This window comes from Mauremys mutica, chromosome 2, assembly GCF_020497125.1.
Source record: "Mauremys mutica isolate MM-2020 ecotype Southern chromosome 2, ASM2049712v1, whole genome shotgun sequence".
Taxonomy (NCBI): domain Eukaryota; kingdom Metazoa; phylum Chordata; order Testudines; family Geoemydidae; genus Mauremys; species Mauremys mutica.
The window spans coordinates 208,377,360-208,391,039 of record NC_059073.1 but is presented as its reverse complement, the minus strand read 5'-3'; the positions used below and the strand labels follow the sequence as shown (position 1 = coordinate 208,391,039).

The window sequence follows — 13,680 nt, the reverse complement described above, 5'->3', positions numbered from 1 at the left end:
TAGTTTTAGATTGCCTCCATAGGTCCCTCTCTATCCTTTGCTGAAGTGATATTTTATTGTCTAACAGGAATGATCTTTGTATGAGGTACTTCTTCTACAATAAAACTGTTTGTGCTGTGATGAAAGCAAATCAATATCTCATAGGGTGCCAGTTCCACAAAGGCTTGAGCATGTGTGTAACTTTACTTGTGCGAGTAGTTCGACTGACTTTAAGGAGACTTCTTGTATGCATGTGTGTGTGTGTGTAGGATCAGGGCCTTAGACTGTAATATGTTATGATTATTCTTCTTTATAATTATTCCAAGGGGCTCTGTACTTGAAGTGTAGACCTAATAAAAATGATATTGACAAACAGTGAAGCCATGGCTAACTATTATATTGCTTCTTACTATTTAAAGTCACTTTGTAATACTGTCTTTAAAATATTCATCCCAGTGAAACCTGTGACATGATACTTCATCTGGCTGCAGGGAAAAGCACTGCAAAGGCATAAATACTGAAACCATGATCTTGCGAGGAAGAGCCAAGAAGGAATGCAAGACACTGAGTGGAAACATTTTTCCATTGTTTTTGACAACCCGCTCTGCACTTGCTCAGCCAAGGTGGCCCTGTGAAAACTCTGACAGGTCGCCTCCTATGTCATCCACAGGAGGCCATACTCATTGACAACAGACTGTGTGAGCAATGTGAAGAAATGAAGGAGTCAGTGCAACGCCCCAGGCAATACTCGGTCCCACGCCCGGTCCCAGAGCCTATGCAACTCAATGTAGCCCGCTGCCATTTGACTCCCTAGGAAAGAGAATGCCGTCACTGCCACGATTTTTGTTCCCACTGTGGGGAACTGGTCACACAGTTGCCAGTTACCCGTCAAGGGCCACAGTCAGGCAAAATTCAGGAAACAACCAAAGGGGGCTGGTCTGCATGGGCCCCGAGCCATTCATCCCCTTACTGAAACATGCCCAAGGCACGTCAAGCCCTCATTACACCTCCAAGTTCAGGTCTGCTTCTTCATCCTAAGCAGGTCTCGATAAGTTCCCCTGCAAATAGGTACTCATAGACTCCAGGACTGTGGACAACTTTATAGATACCGATGCTGCACGTGCCAGTGCAGCCAAAGGCAATACCCAGCCTTGTAGACAGAACAGATGGCTCACTCCTGTCCTTGGGCCCTGTGACATAAGATACTATGCCACTGGAAGTTGTTACCCAGAACCACTGAGAAACCATAAAGTCTGCTTACCACACCTTCCCATAATCCTCGGCGTCTCATGGTTGTTGATCCATGACCAACATATCTTGTGGCAGGAATGAAAAATCAGCTTCCACTCTGAATTCTGCCAGCAAGGCTGCCTGAATGCACTGCCTGATGGAGCCCAGCCAGAGACCAGGTCACTGCTTAGGAATTCCCCAGACCAGGGATCGGCAACCTCTAGCACGCGGCCCACCAGGGTAAGCCCCTTAGCAGGCCAGGCAGGTTTGTTTACCGGCCACACCCACAGGTTCGGACGATCACAGCTCCCACTGGCTGCAGTTCGCCATTCCAGGCCAATGTGGGCTGCGGGAAGCGGCGGCCAGCACATTGGCCTGGAGCGGCGAACCGCGGCCAGTGAGAGCTGCAATCAGCCAAACCTGCAGATGCAGCAGGTAAACAAACCAGCCCAGCCCACCAGGGGGCTTACGCTGGCAGGCCGTGGGCCAAAGGTTGCCACTCCCTGCCCCAGACCCTGGCTGTGGGCCAGATGAGACCATCTCTAGAATCAACCCCAGCTCTTCCTGCTAAGAATCACTAATACACAGAAGTCTGAAGAAAAACTGTGGATGTCCTGCCACCACACTGGGACTATGACTGTCTGACTGAGCTACAGCCTGGGGCCAAAATACCCTTTGGTCATCTCTTTGCAATGTCAGAACCAGAACTGATCACCCTGTGCTCCTACCTCCAGGAGAATCTGGCTAAATGCCTCCACCACTTTCCAGCATTTAGTGAATGAAATATTCCATGACCTCTTAGACCAGTACATTGTAGTTTACCTTGATGATGTACTTGTCTTCTCCAAGAGTTCAGAGCAACATACCCATCATATCTGATTGATCCTGGATCCGCTCTGCCAACATGTTTTGTATGTGAAACTCCAAGTACAGCTTCAGCCAATGTTCTATGGAGTTCTTGAGCTATATCTTGTCAACTGAGGACCTCCAAACGTACCTCAGGAAAGTGGACATTGTTTGGACCTGGGTAGACCCTCAAAGCATCATGGAGCTGCAATGCTTCCTGGGGTTTGCTAACTTTTATAGATATTTCATTCCTGTTTTTTCAGGCCAAATAATCCTATTGACAGCACTTCTACACAAGAACACCTCCTTCACCTAGTTCCTGGTGGTACAACAGGTTTTCCACCTGCTCAACATGGCCTTCACCCATGAACCACCCCCGACACACCCCAATCCAATGCAGTTCTTTGTCATTGAGACTGAAGCCTCCAACACTACCATTTGGGCCATACTATCCCAAAGATATGACAGAATTATGAATCCTAAATAAAAAACTTATAGCAATCAAGATCGCCTTCAGAGAGTGGCACCACTATCTGGAAGGGGTCTGACACCCAATATGGGTATACACAGATCATACAAATCCAGAATACCTTCAGAAGGGTAAGGTGCTAAACCAAAGTCAGCTTGTTCTTCACACATTTTAATTTCACCATTACCTACCTCCCTAGGGCCCAGAACAAGGCCACTGACACCTTCTTCCAAAAAGGGGAGTAGTTCACCAGCCAGGACCCATCTTGCATGGAACAACCCTGCATCCTCAGTCGCTGTGATTTCTTGGACACCGCCATTTCCCAAGACCTCATGTCTTTGATCCACTCAGCGAAGAGGGTGGAGTCCCTTCCCAAGGAACTCAGGGTAGGAAGCAAGGGACAACATCAGATACGGGATGGCTTATTCTACATCAAGGGTTGTCCGTATGTCCGACTGGGACAGTCCCAAGTGGAAGTACTGAGACTCAGCCAAGACTCCCCACCAGCAGGTTACTTCTGCCTTTGCCTGATTCCCTGCTCTTTCTACTGGCCTCAAATGTGTTTGCATTAAGAGGCCACTCTAGAGACCCCTGGACACTCCAATACCTACAGAAACCCCGGCTAGACTTTGAGCAGCCATCAACCCCGATTTCATAGTGGAGCTTCCCATGTCTGATAGATATACCATCATCCTCACTGTGGTTGATCAGTTTGTGAGGTTTGTGTTTGCATTAAGAGGCCATGTTTCCACTGGGAAAAGTCCATTCTACACAAACTTCAGGTTTTATCCCTGTCTCCATCCGGATGTACCTGCTGTCTCCACAAACCCCACTGCCACCAACTGGTATAGCAGATTCATAAAGCCCACACGGAGCTTAAGACACATTTTGAAAACACACAGAGGGACTATAAATGATACGCTGAATGCCGGCACCAGAAAGGCCCAACATTTGCAGTTGGACAAAGATCTAGCTCTCAGCACAACCTCAGCTGGAGTATTGTGTCCAGTTCTGGGCACCGCATTTCAAGAAAGATGTGGAGAAATTGGAGAGGGTCCAGAGAAGAGCAAATGATGAAATGTCTAGAGAACATGACCTATGAAGGAAGGCTGAAAGAATTGGGTTTGTTTAGTTTGGAAAAGAGAAGACTGAGAGGGGACATGATTGCAGTTTTCAGGTATCTAAAAGGGTGTCATAAGGAGGTGGGAGAAAACTTGTTCACCTTAGCCTCTAAGGATAGAACAAGAAGCAATGGGCTTAAACTGCAGCAAGGGAGGTTTAGGTTGGACATTAGGAAAAAGTTCCTAACTGTCAGGGTGGTTAAATACTGGAATAAATTGCCTAAGGAGGTTGTGGAATCTCCATCTCTGGAGATATTTAAGAGTAGGTTAGATAAATGTCTAGCAGGGATGGTCTAGACAGTATTTGGTCCTGCCATGAGGGTAGGGGACTGGACTCGATGACCTCTCAAGGTCCCTTCCAGTCCTAGAATCTATGAATCTATGAATCTCCACATAGAATGGCCTTGTCAAAAATCGGGCTACCAATACCTTGCCCATACACAATCAGCCAGGTGATCAATCCAGTGATGGTCAGGCTCTGACTCCCCAGATCTGTCAGGGTATACCCACTGTTCCATGCATTGCTGCTGAAGCCACAAGGCGACAACTCCTTTGCTCACTGACAGCAACCGCCACCCCTTCCAGTACAGGACCAGGGTCATGATGAATGTGAAGTCCATGAGGTTTCACATTCTAAAATCAAATGTTGTTGCCTCATTGACTGGGAAAGTTATGGCCCCGAGGTGCACTCCTGGGAACAGATCCATGTGCCTGACCTTGAAGCAGCCTCCCGGGCAGCCCACCCAGACAAACCTTGAACTAGGGGGATGATATAAGGATTGGCAGGACTCAAACCTGGGCTGGCAGAGCCACCAGGCAACAGACACCTCCACACCACCACCAACAGCTGTAATCCAGCACCTCCCTGCAATCTACAAACCACAGCAGATATACACTACTCGGACATCCCATCCAAGAGTCCTGATTGCCAGCCACCTCTAAGGCTCCTCATTGGCCCCTTAGCCCCATATAACTCCATGGGACATACCAGGAAGCGTCCAGACAACAACATGGACCCCAGTGAGCTGCCATGACCAACTATGCTTCTCTGCTCCCCAATTCCCAGCATTGACTTTGGCTCTGACTTGGATTCTGACCCTCGCTCCAGACCCAGAACCCTGACACAAGTTCTGACCTCTGGTACTGACCTCAGCCCAGAAATCTGATCTTGAGCTCCGACCCCCATCCCAGAACTCTCACACTGTGACTCAGTGTCCCCATCTGTAAAATAACCTCCCTGACTCCCTCAATTAAAAAAAATTAGTTTAAAAACAGTTAAGATTGCTTAGTTGAACATTCCACAATACAACAATTAAAGAGTCAGAAAATTCCTAATTAAATCCTCAGTCATTTCTTGCAGCCTACAGCCATGACTTTACTATCTTCTCATTATCTCATCTTCAAATATCACCCATGTACAGACATTCTTCCATCTACCTCCTCACAAAAGATGCAACTTTTGACTCTAATTATGTGGATGTTTCCTAGTTGTTTGGAAAATTAAATGTGTTTCATGTTGAAGTAGTGTGTGTTGTGTAGATTTTTAGTTTATGGTTATATTTAAATTTGTTGTATTGATTGGCAGTTTGTTTTTTAAAGTGGAGATAATTTGTAATAGTGTTATTTTGGGGAAGATAATCATAGAATGTTTCTATCACTTATTTAGGTGAGGTACTGGAGTTAATGTTCTGTGGTTCGCGTGGAGGTGGAAGGAAGAGATGTGTGCAATGTCTGAAATAATGTGGAGAAAGTGAATTAATGGTTACAGGTTGTAAGAGATGACTGAGGTCTTAGCTAGGGATTTCCTGGCATTTTAATAATTATGTTGGTAGAATATTCACTTAACCAGTTGTTACTAAAGTATTTTGTTAAGGAAAATTTCCCAGATTTTTAAAGAAAACTGTATCCAGGGGGATAAAAATCAGATCTTTTAAAAATTAAGTTAAATACATTTTGTTGTTAAAAATAAACCTATTTAAAATTAAGTTTGAAATCAAAGCAATGTATGTTAAGGGCTAAACTTAATAAAACCAATTATAATTATTTAAATTAAAAACAAATATTAAGCAGTATACGTTCACTGCCAAAGTGTTAAAGCACTGAACTGGTGGAAGTCACTGGCTAAGCACCTGGAACCAACTTTTGTTGACACGTTAAACCAACTTTTGACAGCAGTAGCCTCTTTTGCAGGCGAAAATATTTTCTTCATTTCAGTTTATTCAACTAGTTTCAGTTCAATGACAAGATCATTCAAAGTTAAGAAATTGATTGGGATTTGAAAAAGCGGGAAAAGTTTTTTTGTTTTTCTTTTCCAATCTGCAAATAAAAAGTAGGTGTGAGAGGAAGGGAAGGGGCCACAGAAGGGGACAGGCTCCTGCATGTGTGCCGCTTTTGCCTTTTGAAAAGGTGGTCACCTTACTCTCATTGGAGGAGCTGAGGACAGAGAGGGCACTGATTAACTGGACAGGGCCAGGGGTGCATGAATTTTCAGCCATCCTGCCAAAAGCCTGAGATCAGCAGTAGAGGGACAGAAAGCTGGAGGTTAGGCAGGTCAGCTTCCTGACCTCTCTCTACTCCCTACCCAGGCCACTATTCACTGGTTGCTGGTAGGCATCCTCCTGGCTGCTCCTCTGTTCCCATACAGGCCCAAGTTTGGCATAATAATTACTCAATCTATAAATTCCTAAATTAAGCCATTATTTTACATTAAAAGAACTACTCACAGCAAACAATTGCTGCAATGTTATGCTTCTTTGCACAGCTGGGGGAATAAATGAGTTCCTCCCACCCCTCAATGCAGATGACGATAGGATGTCATGGCAGTTTGTACACAAAGCCCTGAGAAACCCACAAAGTAAACAAACTGAAAAAGGGAAAATATTTTTTTCTCTAATCTCTTTCCGTTTTGTAATATTAAGTGCCTGAGGACTGGCTACAGGATGTTCATGGTGGAAGGCCTATGAACTCATGCTCCCAGTAGGTCAAGCAGAGCCCAAGTCTGTCAAATCTACAGGGAACAGTGTTGGTGTTGCATGACCTCACAGTGTCTTAACTGTAGCATTTATTGGTGGGTTAACACAAGCAGGTATACTCCCCAAAATGATGACACAGGCGAGAGCTCAAACAAAAGAACATCTATTTATTGCTGGAAGCGGTTACAGAGAAAACTCCTCTCCTGCTGCTGGCGCTGCTGACTCAAAAACATGCTTGCCTTCTACTTCCCAAAACACGGGTCCTTTCCATCTGGGAGAGGCACACCCTCAAGGGGCTGTCTGTGATGTGCCACACATGTTGGAGGCCCAGCCAGCACAGTAACTGCTATAGTACCATAACCCTGTTTATTTATTCAGGCTTTTGCCCCAATTAGGGTGACCAGATGTCCTGATTTTATAGGGACAGTCCCGATATCTGGGGCTTTTTCTTAGATAGGTGCCAATTACCCCCAACCCTCTGTCCCGATTTTTCACACTTGCTATCTGGTCACCCTAGCCCCAGTGGTGGTGAGACAATTGGTGGGAGGGAGTCTGTTTAGTTTCACAGTGTTTGGTTTCCTGTTTTGTTTTCTGAACTCAACATTTTTACTGAGTTTAGGTAAGTAGAGAATTATGCAAACAATCCACAGTCCATTAGGCAATTCCACTCCCCAGTTATTTAAAAAACAATGAACAATGTCAGACTGTAGATGCACTTAGAGCTTGCCAGGCAAGTGCATCATAAAATATACAAGCTACCATTTAAAATAAAAACACAAAAATAAGTGAGCAGTTGCAGAATTTTCTTTTTAATCTTTTATGCAAAGTCATAACTTAATAGCTTTGAACTACACTACAAATGACTGTTTTATTTATGTGCACAGTGCATCACATCTGTACAAAATGTAAGTCAGTACAATTTTTAGAGAGATTTCCTAATGCCTCTTTTTTAAGCTATACCACCTCAAAATGTCAAAAATAAATTAAAGTTCTGCAGTAAAACAAGGTTTAAAAAATGGCACTTCTGAGTCATCAGCTCCCTAAATGTATTTCAAAATCAGATCATCACACTTCGTAAGTTTTTTTTTATACTCCTGGTAGTCAACACAGCTACGAAAGGAGCTGGATTCCACCTAGAGAACGATTCAGTTACTCTTGAGCAAATTCAATGAAAACAAAGAACATGCACAGGTGCCAACTGAGGGCATAATTAGGCCTGCAGAACCTTTAACAACTCGTGATGATGTTGCATAAGGAAATAAAGGCCCCACTTGATTGTCACATCCCATGTTTAGTTTGCAGAATTGGCAATTAGATAAACGATCGTTTTACTTGTAAACTGAGAAAACCTGATATAGAGTCACTCAGAGCTAATGTATAGTACACAGGCTTTGCTGATACAGCTATACCAGCATATTAATATCAGCAGAGCCACCTAGTGTAGATGCAACGTATGCCAGCAAAAGGAGATTTTTTTGCCGACATTAGCTAAATCAATAAAAGCACTCTTCTGACAGCAGAGTTGCACCTACACAGAATAGCTATCTTGGTGAGGATGGGTGTTTTTTTCAAACCCTGACCAATATAGCTATGCCAACAAAGTTCTGTAGTGGATACCTGGCCTCAGACACAAACATGGAATGTTCTCAAAGTCAGTATTATACAATCTCTTTTTAAGAGTAGAACCACATCAATAATGACATGACCATTTAAACAAAGACAGTTGCTTTGGAACAGTTGTGAAAGAACGTGTCTTCTGCAAGGTGAACTGTCAGCCAGCGCTAATTATATTTAAAAGTATAATGACAGCTTAAAAATCAAGATGTTCAATCCATTAATTGCTAAACATTTCTATTAACTTCATTGTTTAGGATGGCACAAAAATGATAAATTTCAATTTTTTTTCAAGCAGGCAAATACTAATTGAGTGGGAGATCATGTTTTCAAAATGATACTGAAAGCTTCCTCTAGGACTACTTAACACAGTTAATTGTTTTGCATTCTTGTAATAATTAGACTGCATAAATTACACTAGAAACAGAGAGAAGCTGGAATATGTACCTGATTTTCATTTGCAATGAAAGCAAATTACCTCTAGGTAAGTTAACAACTTCCAAGTGTTATGGAAACCTCAAGAGCATACTAGAAGCAATTAAATACGTAATTTTCTTTTTTTATATTTTCTTAAGTGTGTATAGGATATTTTCCCACCTATCTATTTTTCTGAGAGCAATACACTTTGAAGAGCAGCAGTGGCAGACATGCATCTTGCCCTCGCTAAATCTTCAGATCTTCAATAGGCTGATTCAACTCACTTTGCCTACAGAAGGAGCACAATAATATCCTAAATGAGATGCTAAATTCACAGTAGTGCCCAGACAGCCAAATACATTTTTGAGAATATATAAACGGACTTCAAAAGTTGTCAAATAGTTTAGTGACAATCAAGGCGAAGACTGGGTGTGATAACAGTAGCAGAATCCTATCCAATTAGACCTAAAACTGTTGGAAGATAAGGAAAGGGAGCCACTGAAGTATGTTTTTCCATATGTATGCTTGTCCCTGTGGAAAGCCAGACAGCGAGGACTCACAGTGTTGGACTAATCAGAATGAGGACAGAACAAGGGAATTTGCCCATCGGCCTCCCCTAGCAATCAAATGTGGGAATTCCCATGGATTCCCTGGAGCATGTGAAGAAGCAGTGGTAGAACACAGATAAAGGAAGCAATACTGAAGAAAAGGAGCAGTCCACTGATGACACAGGGAGACTTCAAGAATATCCTATCCCTCTATACCGTTTTTCCCCCCTCAGGAAACCTATGCCACTTATCCCATCAGCAGATCCAAACACTGCCCCACCCAGTCTACTAGAAGGGACATCAGCCAGGAATTTGTCAGAGTTTCCTGACAAGAAAAGGAAAAGACAGCTTCAACTGATAAGAAATGCAGCGGTTGAACGATGGAACAGCTGGTGAGCAGATGACAGATGCATCTTACAAGTTAGACCAGGAAGATTTTTTGTGCATTTTACATCACTTGAAGGCTATTTTTATACATTCTCATAAGTGTATTGCTCTCAATATTTCAAGGAATTAAACTGCATTCTGAGTGGGAGAGAAGGGAAATAACTGAAAAACGGAAAGGATGGCTAGAGAAAAAGTAGAGGAGTTGGGAGGGCGGGGACATTGTGCTTTGATGTCCACGTCACTGACATCAGAAAGGGAATATTACCCGAACATTTTTAATTTGTTCTAGGAAATTCACTATTCATGCTTAATTTTTTCCAACTGAGACTTCCTTTTTTTTTTCCACCTCACCCCCTTCCTTTGCTGCCAGGAAGTATTTCCTTGGAAACCATCAGAGCAAAGGAATTTTTTAATTTGTAAATGCTTCTCCCTGGTTCCCACTTTTCCAGCTCCAGAAATATTTTAAGTTTTTCTCTGACTTACCTGCTTCTCAATTCCTTTGTTTATATTTATTTTATGAATAATTTAATTCCTTTGAATTTTTTTCCCAGACCAGTCTCCAAAGAAAAAGAATGCATCAAACATACAATCAAAAATTGCAGCCAGGCAGATAGAAAAGCAAGTCAGAGTAGAAGCTGCAGTACAGCAAAACAATCATGTATTGGACTAACATCTAAGTAGGTTTTTAAAATATTTTATATGTTAATAGCAAAAATACTCTGAAAAAAAACAATTAGTTTTTGGTTGTAAATGATACTGCAAACTCTGAGATAACCCACAATATAGTTTACAAATTAGAAAGAAAAGATTTTTTCCTAAGAGAAGATTTTATTGTTTTGTTTTTAAGAAACCTTTTAGTATATTATGTGGCAAAAAATATCATTAGCATCTGGGGAGTTTTCCATGTGTTGTGACCAGAGAAGCAGAAAATTGCCCTACCAGAACAGACCAATGATCCGTCTTTTCTCTCTCTGTGGTTATTGCCACATTTTCTTGAGGAAATCTCAAGAAACCCCATAACAGAAAAGTATGGAATACTTTATCCATAAATATCTATTCCATTTGTTTATAATGTACAAATTTAACTCTGTTTTTTAAAGCTGAAATAATCGGCGAAGTCAGAGGGGTTCAATGCTAGATCAGAATCTTGAACTCTGTCCACGTGTTTATTCATGTAGCGCCACTCCCTATGTCCAAGAATCTGCTTTTGACATGCAAGGCACGTGACAATCTTCCCTACCCTTTGAAATGCATGTACATTATGCATGTATGCATGTACAACCACAAGTTGCAGTTATAGTTACTTCCAAGACAACTTAAAACTGAAGGCTAATACACAATCCTTAAACTTGTTTTAACACACAGTTGTGCAATACCTAAATCTCCGTACCGCAAGAGCTATTAATTTCACAAAGCTTGTTTGCTCTTTATCGGTCCAATGGATTGCATTCATTTTATGTATATAGTGCAAATACTACAAGAGGTTGAATGTTTCCAGAACCCCAAGTAACTTCTACTCTTTGGCTCTTATTGTAATATAAAGGAACCCTGCCCATGTCTGTCTGAACAATAAACCATGAATTTTATCTTGTGAATTTAAAACCATCATTTATTACTTTTTTTAAATGGTCTTACAGCCTGGGAAAAGATAAGTTTACCCTACCTCTAATACTTCTGCAAGAAACATCAAAAAAATTATTCAAGTTTTAGTAGTCTTTTTCATCATTTCCCCAAAGGCCTTGCACTTAAACAATAAAAAGCCAGTGAGGGGTTTATCACATCACATAAGGGCACTTCTCTTTCCTCAAAAAAATGAATTAAAAATTCCATGTTCAAGATACTTCAGTAATGAGCACAGTATAAATGGGAAGATGAAAAGAGATACCAACTTCAGACAATCTGTAAATACATTTTAAAAAATAAAACTATAATCTTAGTTTGATCAGCTGGATATTCATAAGTTTACTCCAATGTGAGAAATCATTTATCTTTAATACAATTTGCTATTACATAGTCCCAAGTTTAAAATGTAACAAAGATTTCTCTTCTTTCCCCCTTTACACACCAAAAGTGAATACCATACCCCAAGTTTGTACTAGGAGAACAATACTGTGACTGTTCTTGTAAAACATGATTTATTGAGCTGCTTATCCCGCCATACATGGTACAACTGCTACCTTAATAATATATAACAAAACTTTCATGAGCAACAATACTGGCTTTACAGCTACTCTGAGACATCATCCAGTTATAAATCTGAGAAGCACTGTTTTATCCCAACCCTCACAACCAGAAGAGAGTATCAGAGGGGTAGCCGTGTTAGCCTGGATCTGTAAAAAGCGACAAAGAGTCCTGTGGTACCTTACAGACTAACAGACATATTGGAGCATAAGCTTTCATGGGTGAGTACCCACTTCGTGCGTATTCACCCACGAAAGCTTAAACTTATGCTCCAATACATCTGTTAGTCTATAAGGTGCCACAGGACTCTGTCGCTTTTAACCAGAAGATAGACTCAAAGTACTGTATGATTAAGGGGGATCATCCATAAAATATTCTTCAAGACTTGGGGAGAGAGAGAAGCAGCTACAGAAATAACCAGGAGAATAGTCATAGAGGGTGGAGAGGGGAAGAACATTAGAATGGCCTTAATGGGCCAGACCAACCATTCATCTAGCCTAGTAACCAATGCAAGGTGCTTCAGAGGAAATGAACAGAACAGGATGATTATCAAGTGATCCATCCCCTGTAGCCCATTCCCAGGTTCTGACAGTCAGAGGCTTAGGGACATCTAGAGCCTGGGTTGTGTCCCTGACCAAACAATTACATCCTCTCCCAGACAGACACTGCCCTGAAACTGCCCTGCAGGGTGTGGCTCCCCTGTCATAGCAGGGCAGGCATCAGGCACAACATGGATTTTCACAAAGCAACATAGGAACTGATGCACACAAACTGCATTTTGGTTCATCCAGTCCAGTAGCCTCTCTCTGAAGGTGGATAGTCCCAACTGCTTCAGAGGAGAAAACTCTGCAACAGGCAGCGACGGCCAGGGAAAGTTTCCTCCTAAAGCCCCAATAATCAGGGCTTGGCTTCTGCCCCAAAGCTTGGGGGAGGGGGTATTTACATCCCTTCCAAAGCTCTTAATTAACTGTAACATTTGCTCTTATATAGATAACAAGAATATCCAGTTATCAAGGTCCAATCTCTTTTGAAACCTGACCAGCTAAGCCCTGGCCTCAATGCCATAACCTGCCACCACCACACCCACTCACCCCCTTGCCCCAGTGCAGTCACACCGATAAACATCAGAACTGCCCCCCATGGGCTGGGGAAGCTGCAAATGGCTCGACAGCCTGGTGGTCTGAGCCCTCGGCCAGGATGGGGGTGATCCAGGACCCAGCCCCCCTGCTCCAATGGGCGGGGGAAGTCCAGTACCTGACACCTTGTTCCGCTTTGCAGAACAGACGCCCACAGCTCCCTGTGGGACCTGCTGGGAGCTGCTGCACCAGAGCGGCGGCGGAGGGGGCAGGACCCGGCGCCCCAGAGCAGGCGGCGGGAGGTCACTGCCCGGGCGCTGGAAGGGGAATGGCGCTGGCAGGGTCACTTACCCGGGTGGTGGGCGTAGGGGCAGCAGGAGCCCGCGGGCCCCGCCGGGGGGTGCAGCGGGGGAGGCGCCGCGGCGGGCATCGTCCCGGGGGTCGCTCCGGCAGCTGCTGCGGTCGCGGCTGCTCTGGCTGGCTGGGCTCTCGGCAGCAGCAGCAGCAGCGGCGCCGCCTCCCGCTCGGGGAGGGGCCGGGGCTGGCCCCGGGGAGGCGGCGCGAGAGACACAGCCCAGCCGGGCGGGGCGCGGCCCCCGCCGCTCTTTCCCCACCATCCTCCGCCCCCTACGCTGCTGCCTCTCCCTCAGCTTCGCATCTCCTAGTCACCCGCCACGTCCCGCCTTCGCCCCTCTCCAGTCCGGCCAGTTTATTTAGTGTAGCAGAGACTGTGGGGCCTCTGGTTCTTACCAGCGCCCAGCACATGAACCTGGCAGGGGCTCAGCAAATCCTTTTACTCCCTGACTTCCCCCAGTCAGCCAAGTCCTCCCCCCACTCACA

The 13,680-nt window shown here is 43.9% G+C and overlaps 1 protein-coding gene across 1 annotated transcript in view; it reads right to left on the bottom strand.

The window, feature by feature from the left end:
- DCLK3 (doublecortin like kinase 3) overlaps positions 1 to 13,273 on the bottom strand; it is a 38,253-nt gene extending 24,980 nt beyond the window's left edge. Inside the window, exon 1 of the mRNA XM_045006554.1 lies at positions 13,192 to 13,273. Coding sequence (XP_044862489.1) covers positions 13,192 to 13,270 — 79 coding nt within the window. The 5' untranslated portion in view covers positions 13,271 to 13,273. The remainder of the gene's footprint in view (positions 1 to 13,191) is intronic.
- Between the last annotated feature and the right edge of the window lie 407 nt (positions 13,274 to 13,680).